At 37.9% G+C, this 26,558-nt stretch overlaps 1 protein-coding gene across 8 annotated transcripts in view; it reads left to right on the top strand.

Annotated features, from left to right (window-relative positions):
- ARHGAP24 (Rho GTPase activating protein 24) overlaps nucleotides 1-26,558 on the top strand; it is a 484,542-nt gene that overhangs the window by 433,631 nt on the left and 24,353 nt on the right. For all 8 annotated transcript variants that reach the window (XM_087864013.1, XM_045791049.2, XM_087864014.1 and 5 more), the window contains one exon: nucleotides 823-1,030. In XM_087864013.1, the coding sequence (XP_087720139.1) occupies nucleotides 823-1,030 (208 nt within the window). The remainder of the gene's footprint in view (nucleotides 1-822; nucleotides 1,031-26,558) is intronic.

Genomic DNA, 26,558 nt, shown 5'->3' with positions numbered 1-26,558 from the left:
GTTTAAAAAAAAATATTTCTGTCTGAAACATTTCATGTAGATGAAAATTCTGGGCATTTTTAGCCAGTTTTATCACCTTGATTATAATCATGGCATCGTCAGTTGTTGGAAAACAAAAGGTGAACAGAGAAATGAACAACATTTACACTAAATGATAATTGGATATAAATTTACAACTGGGGGCGTCTGGATGGCTCAGTCTGTTGGGTGTCTGCTTCGGTCAGGTCAAGGTCCCAGGGTCCTGGGATGAGGGAGCCCTGCATTGGGCTCCTTGCTCCGGGGAGCCTGCTTCTCCCTCTCCCTCTGCCTGCTGCTCCCCCTGCTTGTGTTCTCGCTCTCTCTCTGTCAAATAAATAAATAAAATCTTTAAAAAAATCAAAAAATAAAATAAAATGACTATTCAAATAAATAAATAAATAAACTTATAATTGTAGCAAAACGTAGAATTTGACTATTCTCTGCAGAATATTTCTGCTTTTCAATACAATTCCTTTCCCAAAAGGAAAGAAAAAGAAGACCCAAAACTAAACTTTCATTTATTGCAATGTTTCTTATATCAAAGTGACTATCTCTAACTTCCTATGTCTATTTGGTGTGGGAGCTAAATATGGAATATAGGGGGGAAGGGCAGCATAAGGCAAAGCCTTTTCCTTCAAAGAATGTGTATCATGGATTTGATTCTATAAAACTGCGAATTACTGATAGTTAAATGCTTACCAGCCTTTCGGTCTTTGTTTTTCCTTTATATTAAGTTTTTTAAAAAAGTAACCAAGTGGGGTGATATAAATTCCTCAAATTCATTGTGATCCTTTGTTTCTCCAGGCATTTTTGGACAGAAACTGGAAGACACTGTCCGTTACGAGAAGAGATATGGAAACCGTCTGGCTCCTATGTTGGTGGAGCAGTGTGTGGATTTTATCCGACAAAGGGGGCTGAAAGAAGAGGGTCTCTTCCGGCTGCCAGGCCAGGCTAACCTCGTTAAGGAGCTCCAGGATGCCTTTGACTGTGGAGAGAAGCCATCATTTGACAGGTAGATTTCAAGATTTCACTAATCATCCTTCCCTGAGAAATCCAAAGGGAACAGAAAGAATGCAGTGAGCTGAGATGATAGAACCTTAATTGATGTTATAAAATGGCTTTAGAATATGGATTATATAGCCACACAAGGATGAATTGTTTTGATTAACTTACAGTGTCAAAAATTTAACACTTGAGACGTCTTTCTCCTCCATACTTTCTGTCCCCCTCAAAACATGATTGTTTCTTCTTTTCCTTTGGTTCTAAATTAACAGTATTAAATTTTTGCATTAGAAAAGTGAACTTTTAAAATGGGAGTCTTCTCTTGTTCAGTGTTTTTTAAAATTCTTTCAGCTAAGAGATATTGAAAGTATTAATAAGCAGAGATTGGGATATAGGCAATGTAATGAAAATAACTGTTTTTAATAATAATAAAAGCATTATATTTTTAAATATATAGTTCCACCTTAAAATGGAGTAGATTTACAAGGAAACAAGAAGTATAGCATGATGACATTCAGGGAATAAGGGAAGTTCCAGGAAAGAACATATAAAGCATCTATAATTCCACTAATTAAGACTTAAATATTTATGGTAATATTTTGAAAATTACCTCCTTCTCTTCACTTTTCTTAGTTAGTAGAAAATAGTATTTTTTATCCTAATACTACCAATTTAGCATAGTGTAGCAGATATTTTTCATATTAATATTTGAAATATCCCCAAATTTACAATATATTTTAACTGGCTATTTGATGGTTGGCAACCTCTGTAAGCATAATTTTTCCTATCTAATATTTCGCTCTATAAGCATATTGTTCATAACCATTTCAACAATTGGGACATTTGTGTCATCACTTTTATCACTATAAATAAGGTCATAGAGGATATCCACTCACATAAATATTTTCTTTTTTTGGGGATTATTTCCTCAAGAGAGATTCTCAGTATTGGATGTTGTGGATAAGAATAGTCTTAATCTTGAAAACTGAAAATTGCATGCTTAGTATTATTTCTCTTTGAAAGCATAGAATCAGCACATGGATAAACACAGATCTATGGAACAGATAGACAAGAAGACACTTGAATATATGCTATAAGACAAAGGAAGTATCTTTGAGAATATAGACTTTTGCCAATAATCCAAGAAATGCACATTAAATCATTTAATGCCCTTCCACTAGTCACATTAACAAAATCTTGAACAACGGTAATACTCAGTGCTAGCAAGGTATGTTAAGGTAGGCACCCTGATGGTGAGAGTGCAAATTATTATAGTCTTTCTAAAGAAATTTGGTAATATCTTTCTAGACTGTTTTAGCAGGAAATTCTAATCCTAGAAAAAATCAGATCTGTGGGAAAAAACTTAAGTGCAAAGTTGCTTATTACAATTTTTATAAGAGTAAAAAATGAGCACCAATCTATTATCTCTAGCAGTAGAGTATTGTTAATTAAATAATAGTGCGTTAATACAATAAAATGTCATACAATTATTAAAATTTTGAAAAATGCTAATTATATGATAGTAAGTGGAAATAATAAATGGAAAAATAAGACAGGCTCAATTAATTGATTGAAATCCTACCTGTTTACAGAAAGTATTACAGACAGTTTGTAGACATTCATAATTTATCTCTGAAAGATAAAAATTAAATGTGGAGGCAAAGAAATGAATTCAAAACCAGAGTTGGAGAGCAAATTTCAAAAACACAGATATCCTTTTGGCAGGGGAGCCCTGTGTCTTATTCTATACTTTGAAAAAGAAAACCTAAACAGTAGTTGCAAATTCAGGCCTATTCACAAGTCATACATAATGGTTTATCTAGAAGAAATGCAATTTTTTGATTTTTTAGAATTCTTTCAATTTCCAAAATTGAAAGAAATTTGTCCAGTGGGATCCTCATAATAAATTATCATATAATGGGATAAACAACATCTTCTACAATGAACTTCATGTGACATTGATAAGTTTCAGTGGCTTTTTCTTATATCATATATGGCCTACTATGTATGCAGATGACATTATAGAAAAGTATATTTATTAAAAATTATTTTACAAATTAAAAATTACATCTATGATTTGGTTTTTATAACAAGATTCTTACTAATATGAAAGAATGGGGGGATATTTATAAGTTTTAAGATCCTATAAGAAAAGATATGCTCTGTAAGCAATTATCTCCAAATCATGTTCTTAATAGTGAGCTGATAATGAAATAGTGTGCAATCTTTATATAAAATGATTCCACTTATAAAAAAGTATTTATTTTTTGTATGAAATACATAAATGCATAAACAGACTGAAGAAAAGGTAACAAAAGATAAACATTGATTTTGTGGGATAGTGAGTGATGTTTTCTTTTTTTTTTTAAATATTGTGATTCCAAGAAGCATCCATTACTTTTATAATCAGAAATTTCATCTGAAAGATTTTTTATTTACCTGGTGATTTCATGCTACATAAAAATCTCCTTATCTTTAATTTCTAATGAGTGATTACAGAAGCTACCTGTCAACTAGAAAACCTATAGGAAAGAGTTGTAGCAAGTATTTGAATGTTAGCACAATATGGTAACGCCGCTAGCATCCCGCGAGGAGAAGGGGAGTGTCCTTCAATTGCTCAGTCATTCAGTGTTTCAGGTTTCTACTCTTGGGTAACAAACCACACCAGAACTTTGTGACTTAAGTAATAACAACCGGTTACTGCTCCTGGTTCTGCACTCTGGGCAGGAGCTGGCTGGGATGTGCTCCCTTCTCCCGCACGTGATGTTGATTCACCAGATCAGTTAGGGTCCGAAGGATGCAGGATGGTTTTACTCAGATGTCCGGAGCCTTGTCCGAGGTGGCTAACATGGCCGAAGGCTGCTTGACCTTTCTTTCTCTCTCTTTTCTCCTCTTCCCCTCTTCCCTCATGCCCTTCCCTCTCCTCTCTCTCCCTCCATGTCTCTCTGTCTCTTTCCGTGTAAATCTCGCATCTAATAGAGCTGCTCTGCATATGGCCCTTATCCCAAGCAGACTGGTCAGACTTAGTGACAGGATACCTCAGGGTTCCAAGAAAATGAAAATGGCAGTTTGTGAGCCTCACAAGGGCTGGGTCCAGAGGACAGTGTGATTTTTGGTGCAGTCTATTGGTCAAAGCAAGTCACAAGACAGCCAGCCTACATTTGAGGAGAAGGGAAATAAACTCTGCCACTTGATGGAAAGAGGGGCAAGCACGTAAAGAGACGGAAGATTTGTGGGAGGCAATTTTAGAGAAAATCACTATAGCTTTAAAGTCTTGCAATCAAGTGGAGTAAATCCCCTAACTTCGTTCTTTCTCAAGATTGTTTTGCCTATTCTAAGTCATTTATATCTCCTTAAAAAATAAAAGAAAGAAATTTAGCATATGCTTGTCAATTTGCACAAAAAAGTCTGTTAGGATTTTGATTGAAATTTCATTGACTCCACAAATCAACTGGGAGAAAATTGACATCTTAAAAATATGAAATCTTCTAATCCATAAACTTGGCCCATCTCTCCATTTCATTAGGACTTTTTGCATTTCAGCAATGTTTTGAATTTTTCAATGTTCAGATCTTGCTCCATTTTGTTAAATTCATCCTCAGCTATTTATAGATGCTCCTGTAAATAACGTTGTTTTAAATATTTTATTTTCTAATCTCTCACTGCTGGATTGTCCAAATACAGTTGATTTTTTTATATATAGATCTTTGGTCCTACTGACTTGTCAAGTTCCTTTATTAGTGCGAGGGGGACTTTTGTAGATCCCTTAGGATTTTCTATGTACATAATCTTGTTGACTGTACATAGCGAGAGTTTTATTTCTTCCTTTTCAATATGTAGGCCTTATAGTTCTTTTTCTTGCCTGTTCGAAATTGCTAAGAACTTGTCCACCACAGTAGTGAGTGGACATACTTTTCTTGTGTAGAGGGAGGTTTTCAGTCTTTCACTGCCACGTGTGACGGTAGCTATAGGTTTTCTGTAGATGACCCTATGAGGTTAGAAAATGTCTTTTTATTTCTAGTTTGCTGACATTCTCAATAATGAATGAGAATTATATTTTAAAAAATCCATTTCTTTTTGCATTTATTGCAGAAATTATCTGATTCTTCCCTTTCGTGATGTTAATGTCCTGAATTACATTAATCTATTTTCAAATGTTAAACCAACTTTACGTTGCTAGGATAAGCTACATTTGCTTACGATGCATTACTCTTTTTATATTTCTGTATCTGACTTGCAAATAATTTGTTAAGGATTTGGGGACCTATATTCATCAAGAGTATTAACCTGTAAATTTCTTACTGTATCTTCAACTAGTTTTGTTATCAGAGAAATTCTGGCGCCCCTAGTAGTTGGCAAGTGTCTCCTCTACCTCTATTTTCTGAAAGAGTACGTGTATTTTGTATTATTTCCTCCATAAATCTTTGGTAAAATTCACCAGTGATGTCATGTAGTCCTGAAGTTCTCTTCATGGGGAAGTTTTGAGAGATGGCTTTTCTAATCCTCCTTGTGTCAGTTTTGCTAATTTGTCTCTTTCATGACATTTTCCTGTTCCCTATAACTTTTAAAATTTATTATCATGAAGTTGTTTATAATTTTCTTTTTTTGGTAATGTCTGTAGACTTTTTTAGTGAAGTCCTCTCCTTTACTTCTGATTTAGTGATTTGTCACATCATTTTTTTCTTAGTCTATTTATGTGTTATCAATTTCATTAAGCCTTAAAAAGAACCAGTTTTAGTGCCCTGAATTTCTTTTAAAAATTTTTCTCTGATACTCCGTTAACCCTGATGGTTGTTCTTTCCCTCGTAGCTGTTTTGTGTTTAGCTGCATAAAGTGTTACCCTCTGCTGGCTCATGTTGGTGTTTAGATGAAGACTCAAGAAGACGTATATGTCGATTTCAAGAAGTCCTTTTGTGCAAGCTCCCTCCTCTCTAGTAGTCTGCATCACAAATGCCAGCTGCTTCAACCTTTCCAAACTGTATCTCTGTCTCTTAGCTCAGTGAGACCGCTGTTCTCTCTTTAGGGTTCCCATCCCTGTCCCGGGCTCTGATACATGACAACGCGCAAGGCTGGAGTAATCATAAATTTACCTCGTTTGATTCCATACTCTCAAGGGTCACATTTTTGCACTATTGACCAATATCTTTAAAAAAAACTTGTTTCATATAGTTAGACTAGTTTTCTCATTTTTAATCACAGATACAATACCTGTTATCCTGTGAAGACTGTGAGCGGATTCTTATCCACAGTTCTGAACTCCTGCTGGACATGTGTTCTCAGGGCTTCTCCTCTGGCGGGTGGGAAATGTGACTAGGTTAGGGCTTGGTTCTCTAACCTTTGACTCTTCTCTACTCTTTGATCTACTGTCTAGAACCCTGGTTTTGCTCCATGAGATGACTTCTCCCCCCCCCCCCCCCGAGAAATGGCTCACTTTTTTAGTTGAGTAGTTTCTCAGCCTGCTTCTTGACTATGGAAAGCTGGGGTCTCAAACCCTCTTTTCATTTTGAACTGATACCGTCCCTTTTATTCCAAGCTGCCATAGTTTCTTTAAAAACCTTGGAAGTTTCAAATTATAATCCTCTTGCTGAAACAAAGTCACACCCGTAACTCCCTTTGTATCAGGTCCTGCCATAGGGAGTCCATGAGTCAGCATTTTATGGAACAATCTTAAGATTCTTTCTAAATCTTCTTGCGTTGCTGAGAATCTCTGAGGTGCCACCTCCAGTCTTTCAGAGGCTTTAATGAAGAATCTTTTAAGTCACACCATCATCTGGTCTTGACCTTCAGGGCATGTTTCACTGGCAGCACTGGATTTTATCTTTGCTCTGGGCCGTTTCCTCCTTTGAGAAGATTTCGCCAGCTGGAGACACTGTCCTGGGGCCACTATAGTTTCTCTAAATTCTTCTTCAGAGTCGAACAGTTTCTAATTAGCTTCATCAGGAACATGTTCGACGTTCTGAGTTACGGCAGCCGAGGGTCTTGCACATTTTTCCACCACTGCTTACTAAGCTCTGCAGGCTCGCCTTTCTCTAGCTTCTAATGGCAATTTTCTCATTGCTTTTCCAGCTCTGATAGTCTCCTTACGACCGTGCAGACACTGCCTGGACAAAGCCAGCGCCATACATTAGAGTTTTGTTGTAGCAACAGCCAATTTCTGGTTCCAGGGGCGGTTTCAGGTATCTCTTGCTGCAGAGCAAACCGGTCCAAAGTTTTTGGTTTAAAAACAGCAGCAACCTTTTCAGATTCTGCATTTGGGGAGTGCTTGGCAAAGACATGGCATCCGTTGCCAGGATCTAATGTAGCCGCGGTATCCTAGAGAGCTACCTTCCAAGCCTGGTGCCTACGCTGGGCCGCCGAAGTGGCTCATGGCGGGTTGAGCCTCTCTCTTTCTCTCTGCAGTCTTGTGTCCTACAGGGCTTCTCTCTTTAACCAATTATTACAACGTTTTACACAGTATCGCAGGACTGAAAGACAGTTTAAGAGTGGAAGCTATAAGGCCTATGAAGAGTTAGGCCTCGAACTGGCACAATGTCATATCCACCAAATACTACTCGTCCAAAGTAAATCATAAGGCCAGTTCTGATAAAAAGAGATTAAAAATTGGTTCCACTTCTTGGTAGAAGGAGTGACATGAATGGATAAGGGTGAAAGAAATTATTGACAGTCACCTTTGGAGAGAGTTCATCTCATTCATTCATTCAACAAATAACTTTGGCGTGTTCAGTATGTCTTAGACACTAAGATACCTGTTCTAGGTGAAAAAAACAGTCAGTTCTCTTCTGGGGTTCGCATTAGTAGTGGTGGGCAGATAAACAATAAACAGTCAATATGTAAATAATTTCAGAGAGTGGTAAGGATGACATGCTAATATGCTAGAGAGTGAAGTGGTGGAAACACACATCTCCCTGAGAATATAACTTTCAGGTTTAGCTGGAATGACAGGAAGAAGCTTGCCATATCTAAGCTATGGTAGAGGCACACTGTAGGTGGAATATGAAGCACGAAGGCCTTGAGACGGGCATGGCTTAGCTTGTTTGAAGACCCGAAAGAAGGACATTGTGACTGGAATACAGTGAATGTTGAGTACAGTCTTGGGAGACAGGGGGAAGAGATGGATCTTGCGTAGCCCAGGAGATTATGGATTAAGGAATTTCGTTTTCCTTCTAAGTGAAATGGAAATCCATTGAAATATTTTTAACAAGTAAATGGAATAATTTTACTTACATGTTAAAAAATGATGACTCTGTAAAGAAAAACTAATATTTTCTATTATTCTACCCACAGAATATATATATATTTTTAAAGATTTTATTTATTTATTCGACAGAGATAGAGACAGCCAGCGAGAGAGGGAACACAAGTAGGGGGAGTGGGAGAGGAAGAAGCAGGCTCCTAGCAGAGGAGCCTGATGTGGGGCTCGATCCCATAACGCCGGGATCACGCCCTGAGCCAAAGGCAGACCCTTAACTGCTGTGCCACCCAGGCGCCCCCCCACAGAATATTTCTGACACCAAATGTGTAGGTTTTCCACAGCAAGCAATTCTCTAATTATTGGTGAACACCCACTGGGTGTCCTACAATTTTATTAAATTCTGATATTAACTGCCCAGAGTTAGTGCAGATCCACAGGTCTGCTCACCTCCCCAATTGCAGAGACCAGTCGCAAGTCCCAGGTTGTCACATACCACTGGCCAACCAGTTACAAATCGCAGATTACTTGGACTTCACAATTTGCTAGAAGAGCTCACACAACTCCGGAAAACAGTTTACTTATTAGATTACCGGTTTATTATAAAAGGATACGACTCCAGAATAGCCAAATGGAAGAGCTGCATAGGGCAGGAATGGGGAAGGGGGCAGAGCTTCCAGGGCCTCACCAGGCATGCCCCCTTCCAGCGAGTTCACTAGCCCAGAAGCCTCGGAACCCCTTCAGTTATGAACTTTTTATGGAGGCTTCCTTGTGTAGCCATTGGTGACTGAACAAATCTCTAGTACCCTCTTCTCTCCCCCAAGACTGAGGCTTAAAGCTGAAAGTTCCGACATCCTCATCACATGGTTTCTTCCTCTGGCAACCACCCACTCCCATCCAAGGGGCTTTCCCAAAGTCACCTCATTAACATAAACTTGGGTGTGGCTGAAAGGGGTTTGTTATGAATAATGAAGTCTTTTCTTTCACCTTCATCACTAGAACTACTTTAGGAACTGGGGATTAAAACCAAATACCAAATACCCAAATAACAAAAGATGTTTCTATTACTTTGATTATTTAGAGAATTACAAGGGTTTTAGGAACTCTGGCCAGGAGTCAGGAAAAAAATCCAAAAATAGATATTTCCTGTTATATCACAATATCACATTCTGGCAATCTAAATATCCTCGTTTTGATAGTCAAGCTTGGGTCTCTCTGTCATAGGGAGACACATATGCAAATTACTGGATTCTGCTGATTTAAAAAAAAAGAAAAAAAGACTTCCAGATCCATGAACAGGGAAATATAAAGAAGAGAGTCACATATTTGTGGAAAATGTAATTGTCAACTACACTGGTAGGGGAATAAATAATCCATAATTTCCCAAGAAAAGTAAGATTATTTTCAGAACATGTAGAGTATTCTGCCCCATCTGCTTTTTCAGTTAATTGTCTGAGTTTGAAATTTCTCATGGCCAAGTCCTAGGTAGCTCGGGTTTCAGTTTTGGGGATGTGAAAACAACCTGCCTTGGAACATTTGCTAGCTCAAGTTAGTTTCATCAACGTTCACCATCAAACTGATTTTTAAAACGTTGTGAGTTTAAAAATATAGATTGTGTACATATGATGTTTTCAATAGATGTTAGGCTGTAAAGCAAAGTACAGAAATTTCTCATTGTGAAATATGAGAAAGAGCGAGAATGAGTAAGTCTATTCCCCTGTGTATCCTCATAATGCTTCTCTCTCACCAGAGTCAACAAGATGTAGCTTTTATCTCCACATGTGTTAAAATGTAGAAAGGAATTCTCACAGGAATTCTGCGAAAATAATCTCTAATTTTAATATTAAGGCCTAATGTTATTGGCGCTCCAATATTAAGCCCTAAAATTTGATTTTTAAAGCGAACTTCCTTAATAACTTTAAAAAATTATAACAGTATAAAGTGTTATTAAAATTTAATTTAAATATTATTAAGATCATATTTTAAATTATAGCATTTTGTATGCAATTTAGAATACAGAAGACTATAAGAAGGGAGGATGGCTATTTCAAAAGTAAATAACCCAGCTCTTGCTATATATAATGTATAAGTAAGTAGATAAGTAGAAACTTAAACTTACAGATATTTCTAAATACCGATATGTATTTATACAAAGCATTGGAATCACACAATTTTTACACCTTGTCTTTACTTGTTAACGTTATATCAGGAACAACTTCCATGTCACTAAGGAGCTTTCACAGACATGATTTCAAGGACTGTGTAATAAGTTGTGATATCAGTGCATTGCTTTGTCTAATTCTGCATCTGTTGTTTTCAATGTTTTGCACACACCAGTCCTACACTAACAACCATCTGTATTCATAAATCAGCCTGTGCTTTTGAAGCTATAAACCCATTTGGAAGATAATATTTCATATTTGAATGAGAAGAAGTATGCTGTCTTATGGAGAAAAAAAAAAGATTGAGAAAAAGAAATTTGGAACACACTATTTAAACTTTGGTTGCAGGCACATGGACCAGCTCTATTAGAGTATGCACTTTCTGTTCTTTAATGATGTCATGCTATTTTCCCTGTTCTGAGGTTCAAGTTTAACACTGTTAGGTATGCATGACTTTTTGTTCCTACAGTTAGATGACATATTCCCACAGACTCCTTGACCAAAGTGAATTTTGTGAGGAAGGACATTTTCACTGACCTGAAAGAATTTGTATTTTATCAATTGATTGTCAACTGTAAAAAACAGCACATACCATAGTTCCTAACCATTCTTTTCTTTATTATTTCTGTTCAGAAATGAAAACAAATTAAAATATAACGTTTTATATTGAATTTCCCCGCTTTGAGGGGATAAAAATGAAATACAGAATGTGTAAAATCAGATTAGAAGTGGAATGTTCTTTCATTTCCCAAGCTCTCCAGGTGGCATCAGCTGTTAAAGAAGATACGTTTTGGAATTGCTGAAAAGATAGGGTCAAGAATGATGGTGTGGGCATCACCATCAGGGCATTAATTGTTCAGCAACAAAAAAACTATGCACTTACAACACACGTCCTTAAAAGAGCAAGGACAGAAGGCTGTAGAAATCAATGATTTTACACATTCTGTCCAAGAATCCCATAAGGTAGCTGCTGTCCCCGGTACCCCAGACACCTTCCCACAGACTTTGTTTTGCCCTTGACCCTCTTTCTTTTCTTCTACCATCTTGTTTATTTTTTATTTGTTTTTGTGACTGAATTAGGATCGATAAACAAACTGCAGTTCTACAGAGATAATTTTTTTTTAAAGTCTAAAACTTAGAAGGCAGACATATATTTTAATTTTTATCTTCTGAGTAGCACTATAGCTTTGAGGACTACTGACCTGAGTTATAAAAAGTGGACTTGAAAGGGGGGAACACTGCCGACAGTAGAGATTCTCAAACGTTAGTTTGCAGAAGAATGACCCAGAGAAGTGTCTCAGGATTCGGAAGCTCACAGCCCACTGGCTCTCACTACAGTTTTAAAAGGTTGGAGGGTGCATTGGAATCTGAATTTCAAACAAATCCCCAAGTAATTCTTATATGCATGGTTCTCAAATCATAAGTTGGAAAATACTAGCCAGACTATAGGGTACAGGAGTGTGGGGTAAGAAGAAATGCTCATTTAAAGTGATAGTTTTCTCATATATGAAACGAGAGGAAAAAATCAACCTCATGGCATTATTGGAAGCAACATGTTAGTTCTGACTCAGCTGGGCTGGTCTTAAGCTACTGCGAAAGATCATTTATTTTCTGGGGTATACAGTTAATGCGTAAAATATATTCTTTCCTACCTGCTGAAATGGGCCTGAAATTTTAGAACAATCTATAAAGAACTTCCCTGCACCTTTATGCTTTGATCCATGTAAAAAATCAAACACTGGGGAGTTCAGTAGCAAACTATACAGTTATAGAGCCTTTGTATCATAGTGTGAATAAAGGATCTACAGATAGGATTTGATGGAGGAAAGTGAAGAAAGCAAGTGGTAGCTTAAGGGCATGTGGCTAGGTGAAGAGTTGGAAAAGCAAAGAACTGACTCCCAGGAGTTTGCCTAAGGCAAGCCCTGAATGTGTAGGTGGTAAACTGGTTACCTGTTTTCAGCACCTTAAGTGATTCTCTGAATCCAGGAGAGGAGCCAGCGCGTCCCCCCCAAACCTGAACCGCTGTTTAACTGTGGTGACTTCTAACATTCCTATTTTTTGATGCAGTTCTCAAATATTATGATGGCGTGACCAGATTTGATAAGCATTGCCTTAGAGTATATCCCAGACTTCTGTCATTCCCACAGTACCATCACGATTTTAGCCGTATCCACAGAACACCTGTGCTAGCTTTAGTATTTCCCTTTACATTTATTCACTGTTTAATCAATTTTGTTGTAAAAAGAATTCGATACCATTATTGTTAGTTGAAAACCAGCACACTCACTATAAATCACAGGTCACTAAAGGCATAAATGCAATGACAAGATGTGTTATTAAATGCCAGCTGAATACAGCTGCTTTCCGAAGACCGGCCCTAAGGCCTTCTGTGTACTTGATGAAAATGGAGATTGGCAAGTATTGGTACCACTTCAACACTTCACTCATTTCCAACTGGTACTTCCTACTTGATATAATCAGAAGGACTAACATTCCTATGGTGCGATTTGATGTCCCTTAGTGTTCCGTTTGTGTGGTATTGCACTTGGAATAGCCCACACTTCAGACCACTCCTCAGCAACACTGGCAGGCCCCCTTCCCTGAACATGTGGCTTCTTACCCAATTTGAACAATGAGTGTAACTCACTAGGGTTCTGTGAAACCCCTTTGTAAACCTACCAGGCTTTGAAAAATTAATGAGCTTTAAAGGGAAGTATTTTGTATGTGGAAAATATTCACATGAATGGGTATTATTTACTAAATATTTTATGTAGTGCAGGTTGTTAGCTAGAAACCTGTCATGTTTCATCGTGCTTACTCTCTTGGTGATATATCTAAAAGCCCGCACATTGGAAGGCAAGGACATGAGTTTCACTTTCCTTTCATTTTATCTTTATTTTTTTAGGGTTTTTTTTTCTTCTTCTTTTTAAAAAATTTTTAAATTTTATTTAAATTCAAGTTAGTTAATGTATAGTGTATTATTAGTTTCAGGGGTAGAATTTAGTGATTCATCACTAACATATAACACCTAGTGCTCATCACAAGTGCCCTCCTTAATACGTATCACCCGTTTAGCCCATCCCCCACCTATCTCCCTTCATCAACCCTCAGTTCGTTCCCTGTAGTTAAGAGTCTCTTATGGTTTGCCTCCCTCTCTGTTTTTATCTGATTTTATTTTTCCTTCCTTTCCCCTATGTTCATCTGTTTTGTTTCTTAAATTCCACATATGAGTGAAATCTTATGGTATTTGTCTTTCTCTGACTGACTTATTTCACTCGGCATAATACACTCTGGCTCTCTCCACATCATTGCAAATGGCAAGATTTCATTCTTTTTGATGGCTGAGTAAAGTTCCATTATATATATATATATATATATATATGTGTGTGTGTGTGTGTGTGTGTGTGTGTGTGTGTGTGTGTGTATGAGATATATATACATATCAATCACATCTTTTTTATTTTTATTTTTTAAATTTTATTTATTTATTTAAGAGAAAGAGTGAGAGAGCATGAGTGGGGGTGGGGAGGAGCAGAGGGAGAGGGGGAAGCAGACTCACCACTGAGCATGGAGCCCAATGTGGGGCTTGATCCCAGGACTGTGAGACTAGGACCTGAGCCAAAGGCAGATACTTAACCGACTGAGTCACCCAGGCGCTCCTATACCACATCTTCTTTATCCCTTCATCAGTTGATGGACATCTGGGCTCGTTCCATAGTTTGGCTATTGTGGACGTTGCTGCTATAAACAGTGTATGTACCACTTCAAATCACTATTTTTGTATCCTTTGGGTAAATGCCTACTACTGCAATTGCCGGGTCATAGGGTAGTTCTATTTTTAACTTTTTGAGGAAGTTCCATACCGTTTTCGAGAGTGGCTGCACCAGTCTGCATTCCCACCAACAGTGTGAGAGGGTTCCCCTTTCTCTGCATCCTCGCCAACATCTGTTGTTTCCTGTGTTGTTAATTTTAGCCATTCTGACCAGTGTGAGGTCAATTTATCTCTGGATAAATTTGGAGCTCACTTCTACTGAAATGAGTTTTGAATAAAAATAGTCAATCAACAAGAAGTTTCACAGTATTTGGCATATCAGGTGGTGTTCGTATACTTATTTGCCAGGAAGCAGTGTAGGAATAAGAGCTCAGGTAGGCCCATCATTTACTACCTAAGTTAACAACCTGGGACTAGTTACTTCACTTCTCAAAACCCCTAGTTTCCTCATGTGTAAAACGAAAATCGTAACGCTTAAGCCACAGGGTTGTTGTATTAATGCACTTAAAAATAAAACAAAACGCATGTTAACTATGCTGAAATTAAAATAAAAATCTTAATTTAAAAAACTAACTAACTAAATAAATGAATAAACCAAAATGGAACAAAACACCGGAAGAAGTGACGTAATGGAATAAGACACTTAGCACATTGATTGCCATTGTCATATATCATGATGTTGATGATAATGATGATTCTAATATTTTATATGATAAGGAAAAGTAATATGCTTGAACCTACGCGTGAACCTAAGCTCTTCAGTGTTTTTAATCTAGGATATCTTCATTTCTGTTTTGAAATCTCCATGGCAATTCCTACTGAAAGAAACAAGATACCTGCAAGGTTTTACATTCTGAAAGTGGGTGCTTGTGTGTATCTTAGTCAGATTGTAAATATTCTTGCATGCGCTTGGTGAAAGCATATTCCTTAAGGCATGTGTTTTCTGAAATAAATTTATTGCATCATATTTTACATATCATGTGATTCACTCATTGCAAGTGTAGAATTCAGTGATTTTTGACAAATTTACCAAGTTATGCAACCATTAGTCCATAGCAGTTTAGAACGTTTTCGTCACCCGAATAACATCCCGTCTGCCATTTACGGTTCCTTCCAGCAGCTCGCATGACTAGACAACCACTAATCTACTTCTGTCTCTGTCAGTTTTCCCTTCTCTGGACACAGAATTATTCAATATATGGTCTCTTGCATCGAGCTTTTTCCACTTAGTGTAACGCTCTTGAGGGTTGTCCATGTTATGTCACGTATCAGTAGTTTGTTGCTTTTCATTGGTGAATAGATTTCATGCTGTGGGTGTACGACATTTTGTTTACCCATCTATCTATTGGCAGATATTTCTATTGTTTCTGTTTGTTGGCTTTTATAAATAATGATGCTGTGAACATGCATGCACAATTTTTTTGTGTGGACATATATTTTCACTTCTCCTGGGTATATACCTGGAAGTAGAATTCTCGTGTCTATGTTTAACGCTTGGGGAACGGCCCAACCGTTTTCCAAAGTGGCTGCACCATTTCATATTTCTACCAGCAATGGATGAGAGCATGCCCATTTTTTATTCTAGCCATTCTAGTGAGTGTGAAATGGTGTCACTGTTTTCATTTGCATTCCCCTAGCGACTACCGATGTGTATCTTTTTATGTGCTTATGAACCACTTGTATGTGCCCTTTAGAAGTCATATGGTTTTAAAATATTTGATTTCTCTGATTATTGTGATAATTTATTATAAGGAAATGGTTGAAAATTGCTGAAGAAGCAATAATACTGTTCTATTTAGGATCGTGATAAATAACTGAAACCACGGGAGCATGCCTCTTCATACCCAGGAGGATATCACTGTGGATATTCATTTAAAACTGTATTCATAAAATAGAGCTCTACATTTATATCAAATATGAGCTTAAAGAAAGTGGGGCATTTAATGAATCTTGATCACCTTGTTTATCCCTAGCATCTAGAAAAATGTCTGACACAGTGTAGGCTCATAATAAACCTTTGTTGAATAAAAGGAATATAAGGAGTATATTTTGAATATATTTATTGAATGAAAGGATGCCAGTATTTCTGATACCTCAATAAGTAGACAATTCGTATGCTTATTTTCACAACGTCCAATTTAGGAAGCCTGAAAATTGTCATGTTTCAAAACAACTTCTAAAATTCTGTCAGGATATTATTTTGTCAACTGAAGCAAAATGCCTTCGTGTGTCAATATAGACTCATAATCTTATGAATGGGTTTATCATTCCCTAAGAGCCACAGCTCTAAATTAAGTCCAGTACCTCTGGTTTGTACTCCAGAAATGCTCTTGTGAATATGCGTGCAGCCTACTTCCAAAGTGATTTATAACAAAACAAGAACAATGAAACAACGAAGCAAAAACAAAACCCCTTACTACTTCTCCATAAAATTGTGTTTGTCTCTCTCTTCACGCTTACACAGACCTCTCTTAAAAATGGTCCAAGTAGAAAACAGCACTAAGATAATAAATTTCTGTATATGTGGGAGCAAAGTATTCTTTCCAACAAAAAGCATGACAGATTTTAATATGAGACACCCAATAAATATACAGCCTGGATTTTTTAAAGTTTTTTGTCCTTTCCCTCGGTATATATATCCACAAAAATAAACTGGGATGGTGTCATTTAGCCTCTACGTTGAGACTGCGTTTGTGTCATAAAAAAAGACTGTTGAAGTGTTCAGAGAAGGAATGAGTTTTGCATGGACTTGGATGGTTTGGGTGTTGATTTGTGGACTCGCCTGGATATATCAGCAAATTCTTTTAAGTTCCTTCTAACACTATTCGTCAGAGATTCAGCAACGTAACAGCAGGCTTCTATTTACTCTTCTCCTCTATAAGACACAAAGGTTTTGTTTTCTACCTTACTGACTTTACTGGAAAAAAATTTAAAAATACTGACTTCTCTGGAAAAGAATGTTTCATCGTTTATTGTTTATCCCAGAATCAGATATTCAAAATTCTCCAAACATGTGGCAATTATGGAAGGAAATGGGCAATATGCAATTAAGTCAGTGTTGGGGACACAATAAGAAAAAAAAGTATATATATATATATATATATATATATATATATACACACACACACACACACATATTAAGGAAACTTTGATTGCTATTTAGTTTTTGTTAGCTAGAAAATTATGGTGATATTTGGCTCTGTTTTATTTTTTATTTTAAAATAGAAAGATTAAAGTATGTATGTAGGTTTTAAATGCTGTTAAGAACATTTAAAAATACATTTTTTTTAGCATGAATATACCCCCTGCGCACCAGAACCCCAACCGTGCCTTTCTGGGAAATCCTTGGTTGCATAATCTGAAATCTCTAGGAACAGAATAAATTGTTGAATGTATAATGATGATCACATTTTTTTGTTTCTCCTGAAATTCCATCTGCAGAGTTTAGTAAAAGGAAAAATAGGTAAGCAAACAATATAAAATTGTGAAGTAACTAAATGCAGCTGTAACTTTTTATTGTAGCCAAGCCAAGTTCATTAACAGTTTGCCGAGATTTTGAGGACCAGTGAAACTGAAATTACAACCCAGAACACTTCAAGGCCTCGGTACAATTGAAGCCAGAAAGGGCTATGTGATAGTCTCAGGTATATACATTTACTAATGTAAAGATGTGGAAACTGGTAGAGCCATGTAAACTCTAGGAAAGAATGCCTTCGAGGTCTGCGTGTCAGGAGTGAAATGTTAGGAAAAATTGCATATCCCATTTAAGCAAGAACTGAAAGCTCACCACTTACAAAATCTATTTAGATAATTGCATAATCGTAGTATACCTAGATGATGTAGAGTATTTCATCCAGTTATTCTGATTTATGAGCCATTCCTAGAGGAAATGTGAGGTGAGCAAGAGATGTGTTGTTACCCCACCTCCCTCAAACCATAGTCACATAGTCCATGGAATAGGAAGTGCTATTTGCTTAGTATAATTTTAAATTTCCTATAAATGGATTTTCTTTTTTTTTTTTTTTTTTTTTTTTTAATTAATAATGATTTTTTATTATATTATGTTAGTCACCATACAGTACATCCCCGGTTTTCGATGTAAGGCTCGATGATTCATTAGTTGTGTATAACACCCAGTGCACCATGCAATATGTGCCCTCCTTACTACCCATCACCGGTCTATCCCATTCCCCCACCCCCCTCCCCTCTGTAGCCCTCAGTTTGTTTCTCATAGTCCATAGTCTTTCATGTTTCATTCCCCCTTCTGATTACCCCCCCTTCCTTTATCCCTTTCTTCCCCTACTGATCATTCTAGTTCTTATGTTCCATAGATGAGAGAAATCATATGATAGTTGTCTTTCTCTGCTTGACTTATTTCACTAAGCATTATCTCCTCCAGTGCCGTCCATGTTGTAGCAAATGTTGAGAACTCATTCTTTCTGATTGCTGAGTAATATTCCATTGTATATATGGACCACAACTTCTTAATCCAGTCATCTGTTGCAGGGCATCTCGGCTCCTTCCACGATTTAGCTATTGTGGACATTGCTGCTATGAACATTGGGGTGCATATGGCCCTTCTCTTCACTACGTCTGTATCTTTGGGGTAAACACCCAGTAGCGCAATGGCTGGATCATAGGGTAGCTCAATTTTTAACTTTTTAAGGGACCTCCACACGGTTTTCCAGAGTGGCTGTACCAACTTGCATTCCCACCAACAATGTAGGAGGGATCCCCTTTCTCCACATCCTCTCCAACAATTGTTGTTTCTTGCCTTGTCTATTTTTGCCTATAAATGGATTTTCTTATGTCTCTTACGTGAATAGTCTCTTTATACCCACCTAAAAATGGGTCATCTAGGTCAACAATAATCTTCTAATCTTTTTAATCATTCTTACATTTTTTGGCATTTATTTTACACTTTGTGAGTTTAGGAAATTATGTTCCATAGAACAGCCAGGGAAAGTGCTAACGTGTAGATATTAGTTCAGCGTAATTCCCAACCTAGATTAAGAATGCTCATGTCGGGGCGCCTGGGCGCTCAGTTGGTTAAGCGTCTGCCTTTGGCTTAGATCATGATCCTGGAGTCCCAGGATCCAGCCCCACGTCGGGCTCCCTGCTCGGCAGACAGTCTGCTTCTCCTTCTGCCCCTCACCCTACTTGTGCTCTCTCTCTTTCACTCTATCGCTCTCCAATAAGTAAATGAAATTTAAAAAAAAAATGTTCCTGTTCACTAAAAACCTTGAGTAAACTCTCTGCTTCATCTGTGGGCAGCTATAGATCCTCTGTGGAACCTCAAAGGCTTGAGCTTTTTCCTAAAACAATTATAAACAAGTGCAGCGAAGATCTGCTGGCCCTAATTAGTGAAAACAAAGCCCAACACGTACAGTCGATCAAGAAGTGTCTTAGTTTTCTTCATACCTGACTGGATACATTTTTAAAATTCTACAAAGAAGTAAATGTATATTTATGTGTATGCAGTATGTGTGTGTGTGTGTGTGCGTGTGTGTGTGCGTGCGTGTGTGTGCATGTGCATGTGCGTGTGTGTGTGTGTAGGATATAGAGATAGATACCCACACACTTAAAATAGAATCTCTGTGGTTTGTAAACAGGCTATCCCTAGTCCCTAATCTCTTTATCATTGGTGACTTTGGAATAATTCCTTAGGTCAATCCTTTTCTAAGCAATTATATGCATCATTGATTTGAGTAGGATCTCAGTTTAATAAGAAAATCTTTGTGACTTCATTGACTTCAGCTTTAATTTCTATAGGAAAAAATGTTTTATGACTTGGTTCTTAAGAGTTTGGACAATATTAATGTCATTTATAGTATAAGACTGTATCATATGCATTTGAATATTGCTTCTAAGGTAAATAATTTGCATATAACATTGATACTTAGGTCCCAAATCACCAGAGGTGGAGGGACATATTCACTCATTTTAATAGCCATGTTGATTAATTTAGTAATCAACAGCACTTCTGCTCTTTTTAAATTATTTATTTTTATGGAGATATAATCCACATATACCACCGTAGAAGGTTAAGGTATACAGTATGTCGGTCTGATACATTTATGTATTGCACTATGGTTACCACCATCGTGTTAGCCAACACCCCCATCAGGTCACATAATTATAATTTCTTTTTCTGTGCTGAGAACTTTAACATCTAGGTTCTTAGCAACTTGGAGTTTTATAAAATAGCCTTGTTGACTATTTCCAGTAGGCTGTGCATTGGACCTCCAGAGCTTATCTACTACCTGAAACTTAAGGTTTTAGTTTTTTGATGTTGTTGGAAGTGAATGCATACGTATGTATAAGATAGCCTGTTAAAATAGTTATACCAATATAATACCTCCTTAAGGAAACTTTTGTGAATATTCTACATCCAGTTTTATAAATGCCTCAATCCCAGTAGGCTTTCCTCTACAGTGAAAGCATCTTGGTACTATAAGGGAAAAAGTCAGATTTTATTTTTATTCTTTAAGAATTTACCTTAATTTACTTAGATAGAGTAGCTATTTATAAAGTGCATCAATGCTCTGTAGCTCAAACTAACTAGATGATGACAACTCTCATGACTACTCTATAAAGTAAATATATATGTTTCTTTGTGATGTGTATTTATTTATCTGTATATGCTTATACATTTGCCCTTTGCATTCAAACATAGCATTCAAAAGCTATCCAGCAAGGCCTTTTACTTGTCATTTATATTTATTTGTTACTAATGATTACCACCTATATGTGTATGTTCAGGAGACTGGGCACAGGAAGACAGGCTTGCAACAGAAAAACCAGCTGGCCTTACATTACATTAATGGAGATGAGTGTATGAACTTGAACTTGAGCATGTCACTGAGACTTCTGAAGAGGGAATTGATTCGTAAGGTTTTACATCAGAATATATAGGATCCAGTCATGAGTATTTTTTTTAAAACTTTCCAGGGGATTCCAGTGTACAGCTCAGTCTGAGAATCACTAACCACTGTTAGATTTAGGGTCTCAGGAAAAGCAAAATTTAGGCTGACTTCTAGGTTTCTTATTTATTTGTGTGAGTGGTGATGCCATCCATGGTTGAGAAAATGGCAAAGGAGGAATAATTTTATTGCAAGGTTTTTTTGTTGTTGTTATCCAGCTTTGTTTACATGGAGTTCAAAATATGTATGGAACATCCACAAATTCAATGGAAAGGTCTGGTGTGACGAGGCGTACCTTGTAGTTATTACAGAAGAGTGATAGCTGAGCTCAGAGCGTGTGCGTAGATTCCAGGAAAGCAGCACTTAGAGGCCATCAGAGGAAGAAAAACTGGGGAGCTGGCTGGCAAGGAATGATGGCCAAGTAAGGAGGAGCAGAGTGAGGTGGCAAATAATAATAATAACAACAACGATAATAATAAAATGAGAGACACCTATGGGAAATATTCATCAAAAATAACAAATGGACAAATATCCATGATGTTTTTTTCAGTTTGGGGATGTAGCTACTTTTGTTTGACGGGTCTATTATTTGGACTCACCAGACTCACATTGCTCAAAAGAATCTCTTCCTACAGCTACACAACAGAGTATTTTATCTGTTCCTCTGTGTATCTTACACACATGTATGTGTGTGGGGGCACACATGTGTGCATGCGTGCATGCATGTGCTGATGTCGATGGTCTGCTGGTTGTATATGAAACTATCAAATATTCTTTTTATGTGTTTAGCTAGGATTGTAAGGGAAGATACATCTATACACATAATTAATTCTAGATGTAGGAAAGGAAAGGTCAATGTGACAAGTTGGTTTAAGCATAACAGCCTCTCCCAACCAATGTTTCTCCCACCTGTCTCCCATCAGGGAACACTGAGCAGACGAGTGCATAACTAGTAGGGTCCCATGCATGAGAGAGTGGCCAGATTTATGATCTTGTGACCATTGCACATTGGAATTGCCCCCTTTCCTTGGAAGATTTCTACCCCAAATACATGTTCCGTATTGATGATTCTCAACCATGGCAGCACACGAGAATCATGTGAGAAGCTGTTTAAAAGTCTCACTGCCCCTACCAATGATATCAGAATATATAGGATCCAATCGTCAGTATTTTGAAAAACTTTCCATGCAACTGTAGTGTGTAACCAAGGTTGATCACTTTTTTCTCTATCACAATGATCTATCTGACAATATTTCCATAAATCCACATTATAGGTAAGCTCACGAGATGCAGATTTGGGACTTATTAGCCTCCTCTGGCTGCCATGACAAAATGCCACAGACTGGGTGGCTTAACCAACAGAAATTTATTTTCTCATGGCTCTGGAAGCTGGAAGTCTGAGATCGGGGTGCCAGCTCAGTCAGGTTCTGATAAAGGCTCTTGTTTTGGCTTGTAGACAGCTGTCTTCTCCCCCAGGGTTCACATGGCCTTTTCTCCTTGCATGAGCAAGGGGCTGGGGAGAAAGCTCTCTGGTGTCTTTTCTTATAAGGGCACCAGTCCCATAAAACCAGGGTCCTATCCTCATGGCCTCTCCTAACCCCAATTATCTCCCAAAGGTTCTGTCTCCCAATGCCATCACACCAGAGGTGAGGGCTTCAGCAGCTGAATGAGGGCGGGCACGCGACTCAGTCCACAGTGGGGATCATCATGCAGCTCCCTGCCATCATTACTTTTACACCGGGAGGCTTGCTTGGCACAAGCACTAATTCAGCGTAGTCCAGACGGTGAGACTGTCGTGTTGTTGTATATAATTCATTGGAGACACGTAACAACGATGAGCCATGACAGAACCAGAGTCAAGCTGCCCTGCTGCAAAGTGTACTGGTTTTGACAGCTATGTAAAAACAAAACAAAACCAAAACAAAGTTTGAACAGAACCCGACTTTTCTTGTAAACACGTAGCTTCATTTGGAACTGCTTACTACCTTCAGATTTGCTTTTCTATGCCTTGGTGAGTTTGGTGGAAAGAACAGCATGTTATTTAGACAGTCTGACGGCAGTCTTCGTCATGAGAGCGTGGCTGAATGTCTTCAGTTTCGTGTATGTTCTCCCTGGAGTCTGATGGACATGACAGTATTTTTTCTTAATTCCAAGCGAATTTTGGGTCATCTCCTTGTGTGTGTGTTGCAAATAAGTTCACAATATCTTTAATAATTTGCAATGTGGTTGCATTGGAAATTCGTTCTATTCAGGAAAATCAACAGATTATGTTGTGTTCTGTGCACAGCATCCAGGGTGAAAAATTCCCATTTCTAATTTCAAGGCTTAAAAGTTTCAAGGTTTTGCCTGTATAGTATTATACTTGTAATTACTGTGGCATTTGAACTGATCCATGGATGAGAGTCTGTTTATCAGGGAAGGAGGGGGTGGGGATAGTGGATAAACAAGGAGGGACTGTTGTCAGACTTCTTCATCCCTGTTCAGATTAGTGAGAGGCCTATATGGTACGGAGATTATAAATAGAGCCGGCAACTTCCAGGGACTGCAAAAAACATTCTTATGGTCTCACACCTGACAGGGACTTAGCAGCTAGAATTTACAGGAAGTGTTAAGCAATAGGGACATGGTATAGAAAAGTATTGTTGGTGATTAGTTAGAGATCTAAGCCCAAGGGGGATGAAAAGATCTATGTTGTTCATTTCTGTTTCACCCAACACATGGCATGAAGCCATGCCCACCATAAATATTCAGGATCTGTTATTGGAAGAAGGATTCCAGAATGACCAAAGGCACACACATGAGAATATAAAACTAGGTCCATCAGTGAAAGTCTCATGAAATCCTCCTCCCTTTAAGCTTGGTAAAAAGACTATATGTGAGGAAGCAGGGCTCAGAAGTAAAGGCCAAGTACAATATAAAAGGAAAACAAAACCCATATGTTGATCAATTAAGGGGCACAGGCTACACAGCACGTTCTGCTCTGCTGCGTGCTTCACTCGGGATCCTGGGGACTGTCTCCGCCTCTTTGCCACCACGGGAGAGAACGTGCATGATTATTCATCTTAATTTCTGAAACCAGATTCTACCCCAGGTGAGTGAAAGAGACCTGAGGTCTGTATAATGATTTTATGTTAGCAAATCATGTTGAATTTCTACCAAAAGACTTTAAAACCACTCCTATCTCAGTGATTAGCCGGAAAGAATTTCATACCAGGGTGGTTTCTTGTTCAAGTACCCGAAACAGGGTTAGTACAGGACCTGCTCACAGGCTTGATGTAGAGTGAGATATGTATAGGTCTGTTGCTGCTGCTGCTGTGTTGTTGTTGTTGTTATTATTATTATTATTATTAACCAGGTTAGGTATCTTAATTCTCCATTGTATGCTGGCTTTTGCCACAGGGCAGTCACTCACTTTTTGTTTTTGTTTTTTTTTAAGTAGTCTCAATGCAGGGCTTGAACTCATGACCCTGAGATCGAGACCTGAGTTGAGATTGGAAGTCGGACACTCAACCAACTGACTGAGCCACGCAGGTGCCCCATTATTTCACTTTGATAAAGACTGAGATATATTTCTCTGGGACAAAGATGGCACATTCCCCGAGGTACACCGGGCAGTTACCACACAATATTAGTATTTACTTATTTGGCTGTCCATAGTAAACAAATATTTATTAGAATCGTGGGTTTTCAGTAGGAGATAGGCTGGGCAGTAAGATGCAAATGGCTGCCATTTTGTACAGTGGATACGCAAAGAGATTTTTCAGACAAGCACCAGACTTCCCGCTGCAGTAGGAGGCTTTCTGGCAAGAAGGGCAGATGGACGGTGAGCCCCTTGAGGTGAATCAGAACCGGCACGCATGCTGGAGTCTTCCCAGGAGCAACTGTTTTCTTCCATTCAGTGGGAAAGGACAAAGCCAAAAATGAGAACGCTGGGAAAATGTAGGTGTCTCTATTTCCACAGAATAACCTAAGTTTAATAAAGCCCCCAAAAGAGTGTAGTATATTCTTAAGTTTTAGCCCTTAAGTAAAAATTTAATAACCTTTGTTAATTGACAAGAAAAGGAAAAGTATTTGGTCATTTTTTTCTTCATCATTTCTATATAGCTAACCATGCGCGGGTGTGTACTGTAACGCTAGAAAGCTAATGTAACGTATCACTTTAGGGAAGGAATAAAATCATCATCCCATCCACGTCTCTTACCTTGATTCATAGCTCAAATATGTCTATTCTTGGAACATTACTGCAGCTCTGGTGCTAAGAAAATTGCTGGTGGATGAAGAATGATTCTGCAGCCTTTCATCCTTCACAACGTTCGCGCCCCTTGATTGCTCGAACTTTGCAATGGTGCCATCTAGTGTTCACACGTCCTCAGTACTACAGCTCGGCTGCCTTAGAAGCCAAATAACACACGCAGCAAGCAAGCTACGTTCCTTAAAATCCGCGTGCGGGGGAGTCAATGTAAAGAATAGTCAGTCACTGAACATGAGAACAGAATTTTTCACTAAATGTATATTTCTTATTTATCATTATTGCCTCATTTATTTGTTACATTTCCTTTACAAAGATTTTTATGTATTCTAGTCAAATTATAGATAACATATTCCACGTATTGAAGTTATACTTATTTTATGTTTTATTTTTATCTTCTTCTCTGTACCTTCCTATAACTCTAACACAATGGTCATTGTTTTGAAGGCAACATAACCAACCTAGTCACGGGTTGGGTTGGTTTGGGTTGGCTTAGAGCAGAACTGAAAGAGGCAAATCATTTATTGTAATATCTGATTGCACTGCCTCTCGTGCCCCAGGTTGTGGCTTTGTTAGCGCTGATGATTACACCTTCAAGGGTCGGGGGTTCGTGACACAGCCAGAGAAACAGAAGGGCTTTGCTATGCATGAAATAGAGTGTTTTTTCAAAACAAACAAACAAACGAACTAGTCTTACCATTGACACTATGTTAGGACTATCGGTTTAAAAAATTTTGTAGAAAGTAATGTGAGGAATTAATGAGCGTAGGCACAGTTTTCAAGATGTCCCAGAGACATGATTTTTATTTTCGTTACTAGCCTTTGAGTTGACTTCTATATTGCCTATCAGTTCAGAATATTAAGAGGAAAAAAATGCATTTATTTAATTATGAAAGAACAAAATTAATTTAAGACAGGCCCTGTGAGGTCATCCATCATTTTAACATCTGCAGAAGGTTGACAAAAGACCTGTTTTGACTGACTTCGACCCTGAAATGAAGAAGCTCAGCCTTCGCCCTAATTTGGGGGAAGGTGGAGTCCCAGGCTCTGTGAGAATGCTGCCTACACTCAAACCTCATCCAGTCCCATCTGAACTTGGCTCTCCCTTAGCTTTTTGTTACCTCCTCAAGGACAGGATGTTCCCTCCCACTTTGGGCTCTGTTTACCTGCCTTGCTTTAATCAGGCATGCCTTCTTTTGTACTTCTGCTCTCCCCTGGTTAATTATTACACCCCTTCAGACCT

Source organism: Ursus americanus, chromosome 8 (genome assembly GCF_024610735.1).
Source record: "Ursus americanus isolate L20-20 chromosome 8, mUrsAme1.1.p, whole genome shotgun sequence".
NCBI lineage: Eukaryota > Metazoa > Chordata > Mammalia > Carnivora > Ursidae > Ursus > Ursus americanus.
Note: the sequence above shows the minus strand (reverse complement) of the source record. Positions and strands in the feature narration are given on the sequence as shown.